This window comes from Macaca thibetana, chromosome 6 (assembly GCF_024542745.1).
Source record: "Macaca thibetana thibetana isolate TM-01 chromosome 6, ASM2454274v1, whole genome shotgun sequence".
Classification (NCBI taxonomy): Eukaryota; Metazoa; Chordata; class Mammalia; order Primates; family Cercopithecidae; genus Macaca; species Macaca thibetana.
In genome coordinates this window covers 119094127-119116783 of record NC_065583.1, presented here as the reverse complement: position 1 = coordinate 119116783, position 22657 = coordinate 119094127, and the positions used below count along the sequence as shown (strand labels likewise).

The following is a 22657-nucleotide window of genomic DNA, read 5'->3' as shown; positions in this document are numbered from 1 at the left end:
GCCTTGTGGTATGGAAAAAGAAGTTTGTTTTTATGTCCTCTTCTCCATTTCTACCTTTCAGCACAGACTTAACTCCCTTTAGCCCAGACATCTCTTGGGACCTGACCCCCAGTCATTGGTTACCAGTGTGTCAGGCAATCTGGACTTTCCAGTGATGCCACTGAGATGGCACCTGTCAAAACAGCAGTAGTTTCATTTCTAGATTGTGGATCTTCAGATAAATTCTGCCATTTTCATTTCACTTCCTGAAAGTAAGTCAGGGTCGGCTTGTGAAAAGTTGTTAAACAACATGCTAAATGTGAAATGTCAACCCTCACTCTAAACTTTCCCTGTTCAGACCATCAGATGAAGACTTCATTGGGTTTTATAGTGGCTTTCTGATTTTTGGTAGTCCATTGAAGAAGGGAGTTTGAAAGTTGTTGTATACTGTTAACAACTGTCTGCCCATGTCCTGCCTGAAATACCATGATTGTTTATGGAAAGTACCTTTAATAAAGCTGGATACAGTTTGGCTTGGGAAAAAAAAAAAAAAAAAGGTCACTCAGGAATGATAAGGCTTCTGGGTCAAGAAGGGCAGGAATAGGAGGTGCAATCAATGCTGGAAAAGATTAATCTGGGGTTTCAAAAGAACTCATGAGAGATGTGAAATATGGGGACAGATGTTTGAATCAGCACATATATCCAGGATGTAAACTAACATTTAATATCAGGGACGACTGCTTAAAGTTCTTAAGTATCTGTGAAAGAGAAAATCACTACCTACTATATCTTGTATCTTAGTAAATTACAGAAAATTAGACCACAAGCCTTGTAATTTAGGCAAACAAAACTGATGGAGAAACGTTAAAGATACTAGTCACCTAACTTTCTATTTTTCAAATGGCCATGTTACCGAATCAGGGAAGATGCTTTCATCTGCAAGTAACAGAAAACTCAAAATGGCTTAACCAGTAAGAGGATATGTTTTCTCATAGTATAAGAAGTCCAAAGATAGGCGAGTTCTACTGAGTTGGCAAAATTCTCTTTTGTCGTTTTTACGGAAAAAGATAGTAGCAACCATTCCAAATAGCACATTCTCATACACCTTTATTTAGAGCAGTGAAAGAGAATTTTCTCTGTGTCTCTTTTTAGGAGCTTCAAAATCCTTCTCAATGCTCCTCCAGGGGCCCTTAAGTGTCCCTTCCCAGAATTGCATCACATGCCAACATTTAAACCAAGCACTGAAAACAAAAACAAAAACAAAAACAAAAACAAAACAAAACACTGGGACTGCAGTGATTTCTTTGTTAATCTACATTATATTTTACCGTCCCATCCCACCCCACAAGTCACAGGCGGAAGCACATGACCTCAGGGAGAAAGGAGAATCCCAGAATAAGGAAGAAGAGTGGTTAGCTCACATGGAAGAAGGAAGGCTGAGAGACAATGCTGCCTGTAGCCGTGACACAGAGATTACCCTGCAGTGTCTTTTCAAATATAAACTGAAGCTTACAGCCTAAGCCTATCCAAGTGATCTCTACCTTTCCTCTGATAGGTGCTTAGGCTAAACGAATCTTGATTTTCATTTAAACAAAGCATGATCAATAAGTGAATATGTTAAGTATGCCTGATAAACATACTTTGCAACACCATATAAGACTTGTTAGTGAATTTTATATCTGCTATTTAGAAGTATCTTGTGCCATTGTCTCTTTGATACAGATAACACACTATAAGCCTATAAACACAGAGAGCTTAGGGTTGGGCTACTACTTGTAATTGTTGTTTTATCACTTCCATGAACTCATGTTGTTCTGACAGGTATACAACGTATTTAAAAAAAATAGATGTTTCCCATCCCCCAATAATATAACATATTACCACATTTTCTATATGAATTAACTCAGGCCTGTCTTTCAATCAGGTTTAAAAGTAGTCATTTCCATGTCAAACAGAACCTCAAACAAGTATTTTTACCATCCTTTCCACTCCCTACTACTCCGTTATTTCATCTCAATTTTCACTTCCTCATTTTCCCTTCATAAAGGGATTTATTAAGAATTAAATGCCTCTAGAAAGGAGGCATTTATATGTGCATGACCCACCAAAGTAATTCAGATTGCATTTCTGTTTGGCACAAGCTCTTCAGTATAATCATGACTCTTGAGTTTGAGCAGAGGCAAACAAACTAGATGTTTACTCACCAACCTCAACTAGTTTACATGATAACTTGTAAGAAATGAAGGAGTCCTAGAAGCCAGTGATACAGCAACAGGAACCACTAGCAAATACAATTCATGTAAAAACCTTATCACGAGTGCTAAACATTGTGCTACTTATTGCGCTTATTTTTACTCTTATTGATAATAGACGGCCTCTCAATCTAAGCAGAGCAATCAGTATCCTTCCGGAGTCTCTGGTTCTAACTCAGCATTCTATAATTGGAGAGACAGGGCAAACTTAGAAAAGAGTCAGAGAATCTTTAGGGGAAATAAAGGACCCACTGAAGTCACCATCAAGTATAAGCTCAGTGCTAGGCAGTGCGGAATGGGAGGATAAAGACAAGGGCCCTACTCTCAGGCAGCCTTAACATGTGCAAAGAGTCTAGACTCTGGGATGAATAAATGTGAGTAAAGAAAAGCATCCTAAAAACTGTATAGATGATAGTGACCACTGGGACCAACTGGGACGTCTATCAGAAGAAGTGATAAGTACCCCAAAGGCAGTTTAATTCTTGTTTGTAATTTAAGTGCTAGGACTTGAATAGTCCTAGTCTTGAATAGAACAGGTGCTTAATAAATATCTGCTGAATGAATTTAAAAATGTTGTAAACTCAGAAAAATAAGGGAAGGCAAGAGGGACAGACCAAATGCTCCATTTCTTAGGCCTTCTTCCCCACTTTTTTTGAAACAAATACAAAATACTCCTCTCATTCATTTTCTCTTCAAACATAAAGTAACTTTTGAGCATCTATTATTGTGCAAGAAGTGCTAAGCAAGACACAATATTATTTTTAAAATATGATTCCTAAATTCAAACAACTGAATCTGGCAGGGAAAAGGTACCTACTCAGGTTTCTACAACGCAAAGCAGAATGCAGGGGCATGCAAACAGTTCACACGGACTGCAAAAGTCTTTAGGAATGAAGAGTCACATCTGTGTCCACACGTGACCTAGAAGAAAGGCATAATGGAGGAAAGGACACATGAGCTGAGCCTTGAGAATAAAATTTCAATAGGGCAAAAATGTGCACAGCTGAGAGAAAGGAGAGGCCTGCATTGCAAGTAGAGAAAATTCATTTGCTTATTCAACCAATATTCTGAAGTATATGTTATAGGCCAAACACTTTTTTAGGTGACAATGATACAGCAGGAAACAAAACAAAAATCCTGGCTTCATAAGATTATGAAAAGTTGCAGATGTGTTTCCAAAATGTTTGTTGCTACACTTGGCAACATACAGGGCTAACGATGGAAACAAAAGGAAGATCAAGACAGGAAAGGTAGATTACAGCAGTGGCACCTGATTCTGGAGGAACCAAAGGCCAGTGAGGCTAAATAATTTCTTTAGAGTTAGTTCTGTTGACCATGAGGAGTCATTACAGGTTTCTCAACTGAGAAATGTCTTAATCAAAGTGGTGCTTTGGAAAGATCGACTGGGTGGTGGAATCCAGGGCTGGGTAACTAAGGGTGTGGTTTAAAAGCAGGGAGAGCAATTACACAGTATTGCATCCTATTGGGAAGGATCCAGCATAAGCCCGTATTGCATCCTACTGGGAAGGATCCAGCATAAGCATCACTTCCTCCGAGATGTCATTCTTGATTCAGCCAGTCAGGGCCAGGTGTGCCACTAAGGTATCCTCAAAAGAATCTCTCATCTATGAGAGCACTTCCTGTATACAGTATTGCAAATCTATTCTTATGTTTTCTACTCATGAAGAGGAAAGAGACTGAGCCTCATCACCTCCGTGTTCCCAGGGCCTAGACCAACGCCTGGCATGTAGCAAGAAATATGTGTGGTATGAGGAAATATCCAAGTGTTATGGATTGAATTGTGTCTTCCCAACATTTCCATGTTAAAGTCCTAACCTCCAGGATATGACCTTATCTGGAGAAAGAGTCTTTCCAGAAGTCATCAAATTATAATGAGGTCATTACGTGGTCCCTAATCCACTATGACTGGGGTCTTTATAAAAAGGGGAAATTCAGACATAGACATGCACACAGGAAGAACACCCACCTATAAGCCAAGGGGAGAGGCCTGTACAGATCCTTTCCTCACAGCCCTCAGAGAGAACCAACCCTACCAACACTTGGATTTCAGATTTCTCATCTTCAGAACTATGAAGTAATAAACATCTGTTGCTTAAACTAACTAGTTTATGTCACTTTATTACAGCAGTTGTAGCAAACTAATACACCAAAGTGAAGATGTTCACTCAACTTGAAGAAAAATCCAAAATTGGAGCCCAGGATTAAGGCCAGGGTTACCTATAAAGAGAAGCAATCATTGTCGTGGGAGCAGACTAAATCTCTGTGAGAAATAATATAGGAGGAGACATGGCAAAGGGTAACACTTAGGGGACACCAGTGTTTAGGAATCAGGAAGAGCAGCTGAGACAAATTTAAAGAAGCAACAGCCAGAAAGGTGCAGAAGGAAGCTGCCTGGTAGGAGCTTCAAATACTGCAAAAGAAGAAGAAGAAATGATGGAAAAAAAAGGAACAGAAATTTATTCTCTCACAGTTCTGGATGCTAGAAGTCTAAAACCAAAGTGTTGGTAGGGTCGGTTCCTTCTGAGGGCTGAAGGAACTGTTTGTGGTCTCTCTGCTTGGCTTGTGAACTGCCATCTTTATGTTCATAGAAAGGCAGCCCCTCAGGGAACACCCATGTTGGGGAATAGAAAGAGAATCCAGGGACAAACATAAAGAAGCAAGTCAGAGAGCTGCAGAAGGGAGTTTCTACTTTGGTATTGGTAGCAGCTGCAAATACAGAAAAAAGAAAAATAAATGGTCAAAAGAAAAACTGCCCACAAAATTTCAGAGAGGCAACCAAATAAGGAAGGGCTACACACAAATGTTCTAAATTGCAAAACGCTGTGGCCCAGGAAAGGGTTGGGAGCACAGTGGCGTCTACAACATGGCAGGGTTCCTAACCCAACATGGCCTCTTCCTCCAGCTGCGCTGGGGATGCAAAAGAGCCTGAGAATCCTCACAAGCAACCCCACATCGGAGGAGAAGCAAATGGACTAACAATCCTAATTTTTTTTTTCTCCAGGTGGTGAACGGAACAACAGGATTGATTCTGATTATGGAAACTCCATATACTAGTGAACAGATAAAAATGCCTTAAAGGGAATGGGATGCAACCTATGAGGTGGAATGAATCTTGGTATGAATATTGAAAACTACTTAAAAGTGAAAATACAACCCAGGTTCCTGAATTCTTCTTTCCTTCACTTTTCATGTCCTCAGGCTATAGGAAAAAATGACTATGAACTGAAATTATCAGCCCTCAAACTATTGCTCAGTGAGAAAAAACAAACTGGCTCAAAAATACTGAGGGAAAGAGACAGCAAAGCACCCAAATTGTATCAGAGCAAGTCTGACTAGAGGTGCCCTAATAGTCATTTGATGAAAAAAAAAATCACTGGAAAACTTTATAAGTAAACTGTAAGGGGAAAGAAAGCAAAGCAAAAAGGACCCAGAAGACAAAAAAGAACCAAGAACAACAAAAGGTAACTAAAGGAACAAAAGGAAATTCTCCAGAAGTGTTTTGAGTTAAAGACATGTATTCATAAAATGATAAAAGAATAAAATGGAATGGGAGACTGTAGAACCAATGAAACAAATTGAGGACCGAAGCATCATTAGCACACTAAAAAATAAATCAGAAACAGCCAGAAACAGAGTATTCAGAGCCAAGCAGTGATTTCTAGGTATAGGAGAAAAACTGAAGCGTTCAAATGAAAATGATAAAGGTTAAAGCAATATATATGTTTAAAAAAAAGGAGGGCAAAGATGATCCTAAACAAGGGTAATTGGTCTTTCTAAAGTACAGGATTCAACAAAAGAAAAAGTAACATATTCAAATACATAACAAAAAATAATTTCCTACTGACTTTATAGACAGACTGAGAAAACAAAATTGTAAGAAAATCTGATGCATAGCAAGACAAATCCTGATTAAATTGATGAACTCAAAGAATAAGAAAAAATTCTTATGCATCTATGCAGAAAAATCAAATTAAAGAAATCAAAGAAAACCTAAATAAATGGTAAGTGATACCATGTTCATGGTTTGGAAAACTTAATATTGTTATCAATTCTCCTAAATTGATCAACACAATTCTTATTAAAATCCCATACGCTTAGCACATGACCCAGCAATTTTACCCTTAATATTAACCCAAGAGAAAGACTTATATTCATTCCAAAACTTGTACATAAATGTTTACAGTGACTTTATTCATAGTCACCCAAAATAATACACAACTGAAATTTTCTTTGACTAATAAACGGATAAACAGTGGTATATCCATTCAATGAATTGCCACGCAGCAATAAAAAGAAAAAGGCTACTGATACAACATGGATGAATCTGAACTGTATTTCTGTTAAGTGAAATAAGCCAGACTCCAAAGAATACATACTATAAAATTCATTTATGAAATTCTGGAGAAAGCTAAACTATAAAGATAGAGAACGTGTCAGAGGTTGCCTGGGGTTGGAGGATGGAGGGGGGTTCACTACAAAGCACAGCACAAGAGAATTCTGGAGGGTGATGGAAATGTTATGAGAACAAAATGATTTTTTTCTTTAAAAAATAGTATTAAGAGACTGGTGAAATGTTGACAATTTTTGAGAATGATTGATGATAGTACATGGGTGTTAATCTCTACTTCTGTGTATGTCTGACAACTCTATTTTAAAATGTTTAAAAATGAAAAAAAGAAAATGTTAAGGATGACAACTGGTATTGGTAGTGTCAAAGAATCTAAAGAAGAACACTAGTTCTTCAGTGTTGAGTGAATATGAAGAAAAAACCTACTGAATTATGAAACTAGCTAATAATTTATAAACTTCTACAGTATAATACACAGTTGGGTGGCAGAAATCAAACCTAGGCTCCAAGGAGTGAGGAGGCATTGAAAGTAGCTTGTCTTGATAAATATAAACTCATCCTAGAGGAAGGTTTGGACTGGAGGGACTTCTAGAGTTTGTCTAGCTGTGATGACTGAAGTTCTGAAGGATTTTTCAAGAAAGAGTTGGATCCAACACTCAGCTCAACCGACTTCTGGGATCGCTCCCTTTCTATGATCCAGTTACTCAAGATACTTATTTATAGGAGGAAGAAAGAAGGTAGTAGAGAGGACAGACTTATTTCAAGGACGAAAACATCTTGAATACATTTGTAAGGCCAAGAAAAGTTGGTGGAAGAGGAGAAGCTGAAATTGCACGAGTGTTTAGGGATATGCCTAAGGCGAAAGCTTTGATTTCACAGGAAATCAGAAAAAAGTAGGAAAATAGAGAAACCATAGCTTCAAGTGAAGTTCCACTGGACACAAATGCAAAGCAGGCACGCAAGATAAAGTCCTTATTTTAGCATCTGCACTCAACCTAAACCAGCTAGGGTTCTAAAGCATATTTGCATTTCAGTCAGCTGGAAATTCACAGTAAGTATTTCACTGAAACAAAAGCATAATAGGTAGTTTTCTAGATAAGCCACAGACACTGACTTAGCCCACCGTCTGAGTACGTTTTAGCTGGAGTTCTAGTTTTGAGAAATGGAGAGATGATTGGCGCAACAGAAGGAAGGAACAGAAGGGTGTAAGATCCCTTACACCCAGGGATCTCATTCTGTCCTAAATCCATCAAGGCCTTAAATCCACCAAAAATGTCCCAAGTACACAACTGCCTAACTCTCCTCAAACAAACAAACAAAAAGTCAGTTTATTAAACTGCAACACATGTTGGCTACATAATGGAAAGAAAGTAATTTCATCATTAATTCTGAAGCTTGAATGTACATTAGGCTTTCCTGAGGTACTTGGTGAAAGATATTTCCAGGGCCTCCCCCACAGGCAATTTCATTTAGGTGGTCCTTCAACCACACTTAGGGAAACACAGCACTATGATTTTCTGGTTTTGTTTTTTAAGACAATGCTTGTTAACACAAATGAATCTTTGAATGTTTTAGGTACTTAAGAAAATGGAGCATTTCTTATAGTATGAAGGAGAACATTTGTGGGCAGAAGAACAAAAGAAGCAGTTTGGCCCAGTTTAAGGCAGTACCCCTAGGATCCTCCTCCTGTTATATTTTAATACTTAACACACACCTTCATTTCCCATTCATGGGTGAGGACATGGACACTGGAATCACATACTGAAGGGAAAGGGAGATGGTGAATTCATTCATTTATTAAAGGCTTTTCATGTGGATTTTTCTAAGCCCACTGCTTATCTAAACTTCTGTTTAAAAAGCTTCTACAAAGGCCGGGCGCGGTGGCTCAGCCTGTAATCCCAGGACTTTGAGAAGCTGAGGCGGGTGGATCACGAGGTCAGGAGATCAAGACCATCCTGGCTAACACGGTGAAACCCCATCTCTACTAAAAAATACAAGAAAAATTAGCCGGGCATGGTGGCGGATGCCTGTAGCCCCAGCTACTCGGGAGGCTGAGACAGGAGAATGGCTTGAACCTGGGAGGCGGAGCTTGCAGTGAGCCGAGATCGCGCCACTGCACTCCAGCCTGGGCGACAGAGAGAGACTTCATCTCAAAAGAAAAAAAAAAAAAGCTTCTACAGAGAATTCATGTTAGAAACATTATTTTATTCAAAACTGAAGATAGATTAGCCCATTACCTATATGTGATTATTCAGTGGAATCAATAATTACTAAAATATACAAATATGCAATCCTACAGCACATTATATGTAACCAGTACCGATATTCCACTCTTGTGCTTTAGGACAGGCAGGACAGTTTTTCAGGGCTGGCATCTGATCTGATTCATTGGACATCCATACCACACTAGTTTATTAATATTTTGGTTCTAACTCCTGCACAAACCTCTATATTTGGGAGTCATTATCTTGCATTTCATTTGCAGATATGTTTCACCTCACCTAGAATTTTGTAAGTTCTTTTAGGGTAGGGTGGAAGGGTTTCTTAAGCAAATTTGTATTGTGTACAGTACTGACTCAGGGGAGGTGAGTCAAGGACTAAATATCCATGGTATTCATCAATCAGTAAAGAAATTCTCATAGCTCTACTGGGCAGTAAGAAGGCCCAATTTTGTCAGTTTCAATTTTAACTTAGAAGAATAAGTAAATAAGGTATATTTATCTGTAAATAACTCACATGACAAGGTCAACCTCTCAGCTTTCTGTTATCTAACTGTATTCTATTTGTGCTTCTGCCCTTTACTGAGAGGCTGTATTTGATATTCTCAAAAGATTTTCTTCACTGAGATTGGTTCTCAAAAACTTGAGGAATGCATTTTCATTAAGGTCAGTTGTACTTTTTTATTAAAAAAAACTTTGTGAATTAGCTGCATTTTATTCATTTGAATTATGATCACTCATACCTAGAAGGAAAAAATAGTATATCGCATGTGTGTGTATATGCACACACTATATATATATATATATAGTACTATATATAGTATAGAAGACAGTATAGTCATTAGCATACTGGGCATTCTAAGTGTTTCTCTTTATTGGCTTCAGTGTCTTTCTCAAGTAGTCCATCTGACTTATTTTCTGATAAGTAGCAGGCACCTTCCTCTTTCCCACTACATTTTGTTAGAGTAATAAATAATGACATATTCCTGAAAGGGGAAATGGAAAAGGTAAAAATAAAAATAAATAAATAATGACATACCAAGAATAAAAGATTAGAAACTGAAAAACTGGGGCCCGTATAACTCACACAAAGGCCATCAACCTTTGTCTTCACGGATGTATATATTTTTTCTTTCATTTATATCAAGTGGCTGGTTTATATTTAGATTATCTCAAGAGGAAGGGAAACAACTGTGTATAGGGATTCACAGAAAAATAAACAATCAGCTGAAAAGGTCTAACAAAACGTTGACTTTGAAAATTTCACTTATTTTCCTTGAAGTTTTCTACCCTTCCCATCGGTGATAAACCAAGATCATATAATGGAAAATTTCAAACCAGGATTAAATTCTAAAGTAAAGCTTCAATTCAAGCCCTTCCCCTACAAGAATTAATTTTCCTGATTTCTCCTTCTCTCACATCTAAGGAGAACATTTTAGGAGATTAAATTTCAGAACTTCAAGGTTCCATCCAGGTTACCTTTATGTCCTTTTCTTTAGGGAACCACAATTCTACCTATTCTACATTTCCTAGTGGAAGTACCAGAGGGCTAGGCAAGGCCACATGTCCCTTAATTAGGAGTACAGAGCTAAAAATCTGGTGTCTGATTATTAAATGTGCACAATATTTGGGTGTAATCGGCATTTTAAAAATTCAGTAATGTCCATTATAAATAACTTATCTAGACAGACTCAATAATAAAAATAACTGGTTAAAATAAAACGAACCACCTGTTTAATACATAAACATCTTGATAAGAATGAATCATTGTGACCTGGGAGAGTCTTTTCTTCATACCCCTGCACTTCATACCCCTGCACTGGAGGATTTCTCCCCTCAATCTTTGGTGCTCTCTTTTCTTTCTATTGAGTTAGTTACAACAACATGGTGATAGGTTTTTCAAGGTACTTTCTAAACTCAGCAAGCCACTGGTCTCTAACTGCTCCATCCACCACCTGGTGATCACAACTGAGTGTAACAGACATCATGCTAGCCACATCAAACCCTTTTTCATTATCTGTGGGAACCAGTTTATCCTCTGAAGCACCAATTGCCAAAATACATGCTTGAGGTAGGTTAATAATAGCAGAGAAATTCTTAATTCCAAACAGTCCTAAATTGGAGATCGTAAAAGTGCCACCCTGGAATTCGTGTGGCTGTAGTTTACCCTCTCTTGCTTTGGTTGCTAAAGAAACAACATCATTAGTAATGGTTTCTAGCCCTTTTATATGTGCATTAAACACAATAGGTGTGATGAGTCCTATAGGAGTACTGACTGCAACACTGATATCAACAATGTGATTTTGTCTCATAACTGTGTCCATCCAAGAAGAATTTGCTTCGGGAACTTTTAGACATGCCAAAGCTGAAGCTTTTATGATAAAGTCATTGACAGAAATTTTGCTTCTCCCTTCTAAAATCTTATTAAGTTCTTTCTGTACCAACAAAACTTCTCCCATATTTACATCTATAGAAAGGTAATAATGAGGTATGGTTTGCTTTGATTGCATTAATCGTTGTGCAATAACCTGATGAACGTTGCTAATTGGGATATCTGTGAAGACATCTGTAGGAACTGGTGCCATTCCAGGACCTGTGGGAGGCACAACAGCTGCTGGAGCCGGAGCAGCTTTACTAGGCACAAAAGAGTCAATATCCTTCTTGGTGATTCTACCATCTGGTCCTGTACCTTTTACTTGTGTAAGATCAATCCCTTTCTCTACTGCCAACTTCTTGGCAAGAGGGCTAACAAACACCCTTCCCTTTGGTCCAGCAGGAGTAGCTGGGCAGGGTGCTGAAGGTGTAGGAGCTAAAGGCTGGGGAGTTAGAGGAACAGTGGCCACCGGGGGTGGGGTAGGTGGTGGTGCTTGTGGTTTTAAATCTGTTACTTCAGTTGGCCTATAGTCAGCAAATGCTGATATATCTGCCTCTTTTTCTACAATGATACAGAGTGGGGTTCCTAGAGGGACATCTCTTGTGCCTTCAGGGACCAGGATTTTTGCCAGATAACCTTCTTCCTGTACTTCAAAACCTATAGTGGCTTTGTCAGTCTCTATCTCTGCCAGTAAGTCTCCTTCACTTAGCTTCTCACCCACTTTTTTTTCCCATCTCTGAACTGTGCCCATGGTCATGGTGGGAGAGAGGGCAGGAAGAAGTACCTGCATGTGAGGGGGATATGAGCTACCAGGAGCCTGAGCAGAAGGTGTAGGTGGTGAAGCAGTGGCAGCAGGGGTTGGTGCTGGGGCCGCCTGTGGGGTAGGTGCTGCTGAGGAATCCAATGTATAATTTTTAAAAGCCTCAATATCCTCAGGCTTGCCAACTGTGATACAGATGATCGCTCCAATGGGAACATCCCTGGTACCTTCAGCAACAAGTATCTTTGCCATATAACACTCCTCCAGGCTCTCAAATCCAACAGTGGCTTTATCAGTTTCAACTTCTGCAATTAGGTCACCTTCGTTGATTTTGCCCCCCTCTTTTTTTACCCAATGGGCTATGGTGCCTGACTGCATTGTGGGGGAAAGAGAAGGCAATGGAACCTTCTGATGCGGGGGAAGACTGTAACAGCGGCGGCCAGGTGACCCCAAAAGCTGCAGCAGTAAGCGGTTCCGTGGCGTGGCCCCAGAGCTGGGGGTCCAGCCACACAGTGCCCGGACTCCGCCATATCCTGTAGTCGGATGTATGTTTTTTAAGACATCCATGTTGTATCAATAGCCTTTTTCTTTTTATTGCTGAGTAGTAATTAATGGGTTATGGAGGGAGTGAGTTACTTACCAGGAGAGTGAGTCTGTTATAAAAGCCAGTCTAGCCAACTCTCATGAGCCCCTCACCATGTGATGCCTTGTACCATCTCAGGACTTTGTAGAGAGTCCCACCAGCAAGAAGGCCCTCACCAGATGTGGCCCCTTGGCCTTGGACTTCAGCCTCCAGAACTGTAAGGAATAAATTTTTTCTTATAAATGACCCGTTCTTTAGTATTCTCTTATAGCAACATAAAGGGTAAAACACCTAATCTCAATCTTAATCTAAATTTTAGAAAAAAAACATAAAAGAGAAATATAATTCCAGGTACGGTGGCTCAGACCTTTAATCCTAGCAATTTTGGCGGCCGAGGCAGGAGGATTGCTTGAGACCAGGAGTTTGAAACCAGTCTGGACAGCACAAAGAGACCTCATCTCTACAAAATTGTTTTTAAAAAATTAACTGGGCATGATGGCACACACCTGTTGTCCCAGTTACTCAGGAGACCAAGGCAAGAGGATCACTGAAGCCCAGTAGTTTGAGGTTACAGTAAGCAATGACTGTGCCACTGCACTGCAGCCTAAACAACATAACAAGATCCTCTCTCTCAAAATAAATAAATAAATAAATAAATAAATAAATAAATAAATGAAAAGGAAAGAAAATATAAAGAATAAAATGCCATCTTGAGAGGAAATGAAACAGTTCAATGTTTAACAAAGAGTTTCTTGCTGTTAAGTTTGACAATAGAGAACCAAATTTATTGCTTGGTATATATTTAATTTTCATCAGAAAATGTGTTAGAATAGAAAAAAGTTTTACTGGTTGTGACCTATGTTGTTCAATAACAATAGTGACAAGCCCTCTCTAGGCTGGAGAGGACAAGCTGCAAAATTTAATTGGGAAAAAAAAAAAGAATAGGCATATAATAATGAAATAAAGGAAAGGGATAGTTCTTCAGTAGATCTGACAGACTGTGATTCAGCACGGCAGGGATTCTGGATCACAGCATCCAGAAAAGGGATGCTTGATGGAACGTGTGACTCTTCTCAGGTAACCGTCTTGCTTGGTTAAAGGTTTCCTCTCTCACTGGAATTATAAACAAAGGTTAGGAACCTCCCTCTTGCTAAACCCGAAGGCTTCTCCTAAGTTTTTGTCTACTCTGATCTGCCTGCAGTCCCTCATTGTTGACCTCTCCTTCCTTCTCACAGCCCTGACCTTGGCTTCCACAGTATAGCATTCATCGCACTGGCCTCAAGCCTTTCCATCATTTAGCTCTTGCTGCTTTTGTTTCGCTGGTTCTTTTCTTCATACGCCTGCACTGGAGGATTTCTCCCCTCAATCCTTGGTGCTCTCTTTTCTTTCTATCTACTTGCTCCTAAAAAAATGGCAATGACTCCTAAGTCTACACTCTGAACCCCAACCTTTCATCCATGCCAGAGTCCATTTTTTCCAACTGCCGATAAACATTATAATTTGAATATTCCACCATCACAGGAAGCCTAACTAATCCCAAAAGGAACTCATCTTGCCCAGCTTCTGTCTTCAACCAACAGGTTTCTTTATTCATCACCTTCACAGGTGTTAATGGCTTGACTTTTCTTTTACAAAATCCAAACCATCGGAATCATCTTTGACCGTGTTCTTTCACCTCCAACCTGTGAGCTGTTACAACTTGACTTTTCTCAAGTGAAAATGTTCCCCACAATTCTTACTGCTAACAACCAGAACTTCAGTTGACACGTGTATTACTATAACTGGGCCTGGATAACTCTTGCCTCTACTCGTATATCTCTTAAATCTATGCTTAGGGTGAATCTTAAGAGAAAAAAATAGTCCTAAAATACCACTTTCATCACCTTTTCCCCTTTCCCTATTTTAAATTACATCAAGTCCCAAGTTCTCAGCTCCACTATCTGACTCCACTCTTCTCATTCAACATTCCCTACTGCCCTCTGATACAAAAATCTCTATTTCCCTTCAGTAAGTTATTTCTCACCTGCTCCCATTCCTCCCTCCCAATTTCAGGAGTCATCAACTCTTTGTTTTTGTTTCTATCATATTTTTTTTCTGTCAACAGAAACTGGGATTGTTACTTCAGAGAACACTTTTTAAAAGACCACTAGCCTGGTTGTAGTACAAAACGGATTTGCAAAGAGGAGAAGCGGGAGCTAAAACTGGACAGGTAGATTGGGGCTGACTAAGAAGGTCCCTAAGGGCAAGTGCATCACAGTCTTTTCTCTTAGACAGTTAGTTCTCAGGCAAAAACACTGAAACAATCATCAAATTATGGTAAAGCCCAGACAAGCAAAACAAAATACGACGGTCTCCCTTGTGACCACCACATATGAGATTTGTAAGAACAAACATGTCCTGCCATGGGAACTTTGCCACTGTCTGCCTCAGATGAAAGCAGTTCCTCTGCTTTCATACATTAACCAAGAGGCTCAAAAGCAAGGTGGCAACAAGAACGAACTCAGCTAAGTTACTTCTCTGACAAAAGTCGGAAAGACTTCTCAGTTGCCCAAATCAGCCTGTGCCAACCTGGAATCCTCATTATCGAAATCTTTTGCAATAAGAAAGCTGTCTTGATTAAAGTTTTAAAAATTGGTGGTTCTGAAAAGAATAAAATTTTCATAATGAGTTATTATGAAATCTGTGAAATGGGTCAAAAATGCATAAGGAAGAAGCAGAACCACAGGTGACAATCAGCCTTCTCATCCAGCCTCAGTAGTCATCCTGGAGTATTGCTCAAAAGTCAAAGAGGTGTTAACAGATTCTGTGAGAAGATTGCAGAGTTTTCTTGAAACAAAGGGAGCTGACCCAGCATACCACACACAGCCTCTACTTCTTGAGGCAAAGGAGTACAGTGAGTTGCTACCCAAGTTATCCAAGAGAATAACAACAACGCCCACTAACTGAAGGCTCTGGGTCATGTACTGTGCTAGGTATTCCACTGACATTATCACATTCAATCTTCCTAGCAGCTCTATCAGAGAAATGCCATTATCTTTATTTTACAGATAAGGAAACTGAAGCTCAGAGAAGTTAAGGAACTTGCTCCAGATCACATAGTTATTAAGCTGTAGAGAAAGTGTTCAAAGTTCAGGGTTCCAGTCTATGCTCGTCATGATAGCACACAGCTTCCCAGTGTGAAGGGCAGTAAGAACAAGATGGTGAAATGAATTTTGTCAATCAACCAACATTTATTAACAGCACACTAAGCACTATGCTGGGCTTAATTATGAATGGTAGGCAGAAAATACAGGGCTGGAGACTCACCTCCACCCCATCCCCATTTACTGCTCCTAAAATCCCTATCCCATGAAAAACATCACATGAACTACATTGCAACTAATTGCCAGGAAACTACAAGAGGACCTAACAAAGCATATGAGCTGATAGTCTTAAATTCTAAGTATATACAGAATTTTAAGTGGTAGCCTTTAAACATATGCTACCAAGCTGATATATAATGAACTGAAATCAAAACTACTATTATACAATAATCAGCCCACATGACTTTTCATAACAAGTGTGATTTTAATTGGATTAAGGAATTTGTAGCATGTTTTCCCTCTAAATAACCCACATGAAAATACTTATCATTCTTTAAATGTTTTTGTTCACTTCCTCCTATATGGGAACATAAAACTATGGAAAATACTAGCAAGAATCATACAGCTGGGAAAGAATTTTAGAATTACCTAAATCTAAATAACCTAAATATACACTAAATCTACTACTTACATTCAGATAATGAAATAAGCAGATGAGTATTTCATTTTCCTTTAGCATCACTCAGAGTGAAATCACAAAAACCTTGCAGAAGTTATCTACCTTTGCTTAACCCTTTCATTAAAAAGTAGGAACTAAAAATGAACATCACATTACATTACGCAAATATACACAATAAAATTTATTTATTTTTTTCAAGACAGAGTCTCGTTCTGTTATCCAGGCTGGAATGCAATGGCACTATCTCAGCTCACTGCAACCTCTGCTTCCCGGGCTCAAGCGATTCTCCTGCCTCAGCTTCCCAAATAGCTGGGATTACAGGTGTGCACTACCATGCCTGGCTAATTTTTGTATTTCTTTTTAGTAGAGACGGGGTTTCACCATGTTGTTTAACATTTATTTTAAAAACAAAATAAAAATGGTGAAAGTCTTTAGGTTTGCTAAAGCAAAGATGGAATAGTAGAGTTATGTGTAGCTCACAGGTTATGGTAGTTTTTATCTGAGGTCAATGGAGTGAAAACACATCTTGGGCAGATCTGAGGCATGTCCTGGAATGGTATGGAATAACACTAGTAATCAAAAGACCAGAACCTGGGTTTGAGCTCTGCCAACTTGCTCTGTGACTGGATATCAGAGCAACTTTAATCTTTGAGTCTCTATTATCTACAAAATGGAGATAATATATGTCATTTAAAAGAGTTTTGGGAAGGGCCAGGTGCGGTGGCTCACCCCTGTAATCCCAGCACTTTGGGAGGCCAAGGCAGGTGGATCACTTGAGGTCAAGAGTTCGAGACCAACCTGGTCAACATGATGAATCCCCGTCTCTACTAAAAATACAAAAATCAGCCAGGCATGGTGGAGGGCCCCTGTAATCCCGGCTACTCAGGAGGTTGAGGTAGGAGAATTGCTACCAGGATTCGGAGGAGATGGCGGTTGCAGTGAGCCAAGATCACGTCACTGCACTCCAGCCTGAGCAACAGAGCAAGACTCCATCTCAAAAAAAAAAAAGAAAAGAAAAGAAAAAAAAAAAAAAGAGTATAGGGAGGATTAATTGGTTAACTTTAAGCACTACATAGTCTAAAGACTTCACCTGAATAGATTGGGATCAATAAGACAAGGTGAACTCCTGGAGGGCAAAGAATAAATGTTATTTACCTATACCCCACCACAACCCATAAGACCACACAGTTCTAGCCAAATAGGCCAAATTACACTATAAACGGATTTTTGAAACAAAGTCAGCACTGGTTATTTCAACATGTGGCCCTTGAAAAAATGTACAATGATAATGCCATGGCAACTTCTCTTCCAGTTGATACTTTAAATATTTAAGAAATTAACCAGTAGACGCAGGAATTAGTTGATGATAGATACACATGCATTTTAAATTATTGGGGAAAATACAGATTATTCAACAAATTATGTGAGGATCAATGGGTAGCCAATTGGAAAAGAATAAATTGAAATCCATATCTCACATTAAAACAAATTTCAGATAAATAAAACATTCAAATGTAAAAATGAAATTATAAAAATACCTGGTGTTTGGGGGAAACTGAATGAAAAGTACACAGATCTCTCTGTAGTAATATTGCAACTTTTTGTGAATCTATAATTATTTCAAAATTAAAAATTAAATAATTGGTAAACCTGAGATAATTATTTTATAATACTGGAATGAGGCAGGCTTTTCCAACAATGACACAAAACATAGAAGTCACAGATGTAAAGATTGAATATGACCACTTTAAATATTTATACAGTGAAAAGCTTAAGCACACAAAATCAAAAGAGAAATCAAACTGAAAGAAAAATGTAAGTATCTCATATTCCAAAACATTACTTTCTCTGATATATAAAGGCTTTCAACAAATTAAAAAAAAAAAAAAACAAACTCAACATGTCTCAGGGGAGAAATGAAAAAAAAGACACAAAAAACAGAGGGCTCACAGAAAAGGAAATACAAATAGCTCTAAAATGTATTCAAAAAGATGCCCAATGTTACTCAACAATGTGACAAGTGCAAATTTAAATTAGAGTGAAATATCATTTTTTACTTATCAGATTGGCCAAGACCATAAAGTCTGATAACACACTTTGTTAGTCAAGGTGTGGAGAAACAGGCACTCTCATACATTGCTGATGGGAATGTGAACTGGTACAACTTCTATGGGAGTGATTTGGCAATATCAACTATAAAACAAATGGTGTGTGTGTGTGTGTGTGTATATATGTATATGTATATATATGGTGTGTGTATATATATGGTGTGTGTATAAATATGGTGTGTGTATATATACATATACATACCATATATGCACACCATATGTATATACCATATATACACACACCATATATATACCATATATACACACCATATATATACACACATATATATACTTATACTTGCATGAAAGATAAACACGGGAGATTTTTTATTGTAGCAATCTTTTAATAGCAAAAGAAGTGGAAACAATCCAAATATCCACCAATATGAGACTTGTTTTAAAAAACTGGTATATTTGAACAATGGAATACTATGCCATAAAAAAAGAATAAAGTTATAAAAAGGGCCAGGTGTGATGGGTCACATCTGGAATCCCAGCACTTTGGGAGGCTAAGGCAGGTGGATCACTTGAGGTCAGGAGTTCGAGAACAGCCTGGCCAACATGATGAAACACCGTCTGTACTAAAAATACAAAAATTAGCTAGGCCTGGTGGTGGGCACCTGTAATCCCAGCTACTCTGGAGGCTGAGGCGGTAGAATTGCTTGAACCCAGGAGGCGGAGGTCGAAGTGAGCCAAGATCGCACTACTGCGCTCCAGAGTGGGCAATAGAGTGAGGCTCCATTTCAAAAAAAAAAAAAAAAAAAAAAAAAGGTTATTAAAAGAATAAAGGAATGAAATAGCTTTACCTATGCTGCTATGGAATAATCACTAAAATATATAATTAATGCCAGACACAAGACAAATACTTCCTTGTATATGCACAGATCTCTGGAAAGAGTAATAAGCAACTGTAACACTGGTTACTTGAATAAAGTTAAAAATGAAAGCAACGATAAGATACATGTAGTAATGGTTCCTAAATTTTATGGCCATACATAGAAGGAAGTAAACTAAACAGTAATTATAATAATTACTCACATTTACTGAGAACTTGGTACAGGGCTTGAAGCTATAGCATACTAAAAACAGATAATTCACTACACAGAGAAGAAAACATCAACATAAGACAAACTTATCAGTAGACAGCATAGATTTAAGAAAATTTGAGGCTGGGCATGGTGGCTCATGCCTGTAAACCCAGCACTTCAGGAGGCTGAGGCGGGTGTATCACGAGGTCAGGAGTTCGAGACCAGCCTGTCAACATGGTGAAACCCCGTCTCTACTAAAAATCCAAAAAAATTAGCTAGGCATGGTGGTGGGCACATGTAATCCCAGCTACTAGGGAGGCTGAGACAGGAGAATTGTTGGAACCTGGGAGGCGGAGGTTACAATGGGCTGAGATACTGTGCCACTGCACTTCGGCCTGGGCAACAGGGTGAGACTCCATCTCAAAATTTAAAAAATAAAGAAAGCGGGGGGGGGGGAGAGAGAGAGAGGGAGAGAGAGAGGGAGGGAGGGAGGGAGGGGGAAAGAGAGAGAGGGAGGGAGGGAGGGAGGAGGGGAGAGAGAGAGAGAGAGAAAGAGAAAGAAAGAAAGAGAAAAGAAAAAGAAAAGAAAAGAAAAGAAAACTTGATATAGACCTCAATATACTAAAAGTGAACTGACAGAAATCAGGTGTTATCTTTGTATCTCACTTTCTTCCTCATTTCTCAACCTAGCATAGACTCTTTTAAAAAAGCAGCTACTCAAATGTTTATGAATTAATGAATGAATGACTACTAGTTGAATAGATGGGATAGATGGATAGACAGATGGATGAGATGGACAATGTACTCATAGAAGAAAGAGTGGAAGCTGAAGGGTCATGATCTATCTCTGTTCCCATTCCCTTCTGACACTGAGCAAATTCAGTCTCCTTTTGCTTCCCTGTACAAATGAGAGGTCCTACAATGCATACGTGTTTAAGAACCATGATCATAGGCTGGGAACGGTGGCTCATGCCTGTAATCCCAGCACTTTGGGAGGCTGAGGAGGGTGGATCACCTGAGGTCAGGAGTTTGAGACCAGCCTGACCAACATGGTGAAACTCCGTCTCTACTAAAAATACAACAATTAGCTGGGTGTGGTGGCTGGCGGGCGCCTATAATCCCGGCTACTCAGAAGGCTGAGGCACAAGAATCACTTGAACCTAGGAGGTGGAGGTTGCAGTGAGCCGAGATTGAGCCACTGCACTCCAGCTAGGGTGACAGAGTGAGACTCTGTCTCAAAAAAAAAAAAAAAAAGAAAGAAAAAACCACAATCATAATGCCTACATGACTTGGTGGATAACTACCATTGTAGTAGACAAAATGATGCTCACCCCTCCCACCAATATGTTCAAAAGGGTTTCTACAGATGAAATTAAATTTATAGACCTTAAAATAGAGAGTTACCCTGGATTATCATGGTGGGCCCGATGTAATCAAATGCATCCTTTAAGGTAGAGAACTGTCTCTGGCTGGAAGAAGGATTTGAAGCATGAATATTCAATGCAACTTTGCTGGCTCTGGGATGGACTGGCCCACATTCAAAGACTGGGGAGAGGTTCCTAGGAGATAAGGGTGGCCTCTGACAGACAGCCTGGAAACAGGAACCTCTGTCCTACAGCCACAAAAAAAGTAAATCCTGCCAACAACCTGAATGAGCTTAGAAATGGATTCCAAGCTCCCACTGGAGCTCCAAAAGGAGCCTCCTAATAAGAGCCCAATTGACCAACACCTTAATTGGGCCTGTGAAACACAGAGCAGAAAAACCAGCTGTGCCAACCTGGAATTCTGACCTACAGAACTGTGAGATAATACATTCGTGTTATTTCAATGAACTTAAAAAGTTTGTGGTGATTTGTTACAGCAGCAATAGAAAACTAATACACTATCTTTCAGTTTAGTTTAAGAACCATTTGTTAAGCCTGTTCCACATGTCAGGCCCCGTGCCCCATGTCTGGGATAGAAAAATGGGTACACATTCTCAAGGAGCTCACAAGTACTTCAGCCCAATGGACAATTCTATGCAAGAAGTTAGCACAAAGCATTACAGGAGCACAGAGAGGCACCTAACTGGTATGACATCTTTAGATTCATGACTTCTCACTCCTCCAACACCCTCCCCTTCTATTATGCATTCTCTCAATGAGTTGGACCATGAACCTTATCACAAATCAGAAACTGTGAGCCATCCTTAAACTTCACTGATCCCTTAAGACCTGTGGTGTATACCACCTTTATGATATTTCTCCTAAAAGTCCCTTTCCCTTTCCTTCAACCCCACTTCCTCCCCTCAACCCCTGACTGCTACTTCCTGAGCTTTATCATCTCTTGGCCACACACAGAAGGAAGTGAACTAATAAGTTTGTCTACTGATAAGTCTGTCTTGTGCTGATGTTTTCTTCTCTGCTTAGTGAATTATCTATTTTTAGTATGCTGTAGCTTTAAGCCCTATACCAAGTTCTTAGTAAATTTGAGTAATAATTATAATTACTGCCTAGTTCACTTCATTCTTTGTGTGGCCAAGATTACTGAAATCACCTTTCAACTAACTTTCCTAAATGAACAGCCATCCATTGTACACAAGGCCACCAGAGTCATCTTCCCAAGGATTAAAGCAATCACACCATGCTCTACTTCAAAATCCTTCAAAGACTGCCTAAAGTTACTAAAAAGTCTAACTCTTTGGTGATGCTTAGCACCCTTCTAATCTCTAGTAGAGAAAAACTGTCCCTGCTGGACTTCTAACCCCAGTGCCTAGGCAGGGTCTGGCACATGGTTGATTCCCAAAAAGTATTCGCTGAATGAATGATCTCAACCCCACGTGACTCTCTAGCCTCATCTCTTGCCTTACAGCAACCTTTTCTACTATGTCCCCTCTATCTTCCAACTCAGCAGGCCTAAGTGCTCCTCCTTCCCCCTCTATCTATGCTCCAGTTTCTGTTCATGACTAAAAATCCTTGTTCGGCTGGCTGGGAAGCCTAGTTCACTTTTTACAATTCTGCCTTCCTCTAACATGCTTTCTGTTCTCCTTACAGCTAAACCACCCAGGCAAACTGTCCAGTCTCTTCTGAGCCCCTGACATAAGCTGTCCCCTCTCCTACCATGGCACCTATAGCAAATACTCTAGGGCAGTGGCCTGTGACCAGTACTGATGTACAAATTGTTTGTTACTAGATTGGTACCAGCTAAGTCCAGAAATCAAGTGTAAGCATTTAGAAATGTTTAT

At 39.3% G+C, this 22657-nt stretch overlaps 2 protein-coding genes across 4 annotated transcripts in view; both read right to left on the bottom strand.

Annotated features, from left to right (window-relative positions):
• The window catches only part of ELOVL7 (ELOVL fatty acid elongase 7), a 96481-nt gene that overhangs the window by 50607 nt on the left and 23217 nt on the right, over nucleotides 1-22657 (bottom strand). For 2 of the 3 annotated variants that reach the window (XM_050794382.1, XM_050794383.1), the window contains exon 1: nucleotides 12594-12746. The exons of the other annotated variant lie outside the window; for it this stretch is intronic. The gene's annotated coding sequence lies outside the window, so the exon portion shown is untranslated. Of the gene's footprint in view, nucleotides 1-12593; nucleotides 12747-22657 lie in introns of those variants that run through there. 3 annotated transcript variants of the gene reach the window in all.
• LOC126956990 (dihydrolipoyllysine-residue acetyltransferase component of pyruvate dehydrogenase complex, mitochondrial-like) lies at nucleotides 10661-12260 on the bottom strand. The gene is given in 2 exon segments (XM_050794379.1): nucleotides 10661-12132; nucleotides 12135-12260. Coding segments are annotated over 2 exon segments (1476 nt in total). The 5' UTR covers nucleotides 12172-12260; the 3' UTR covers nucleotides 10661-10693.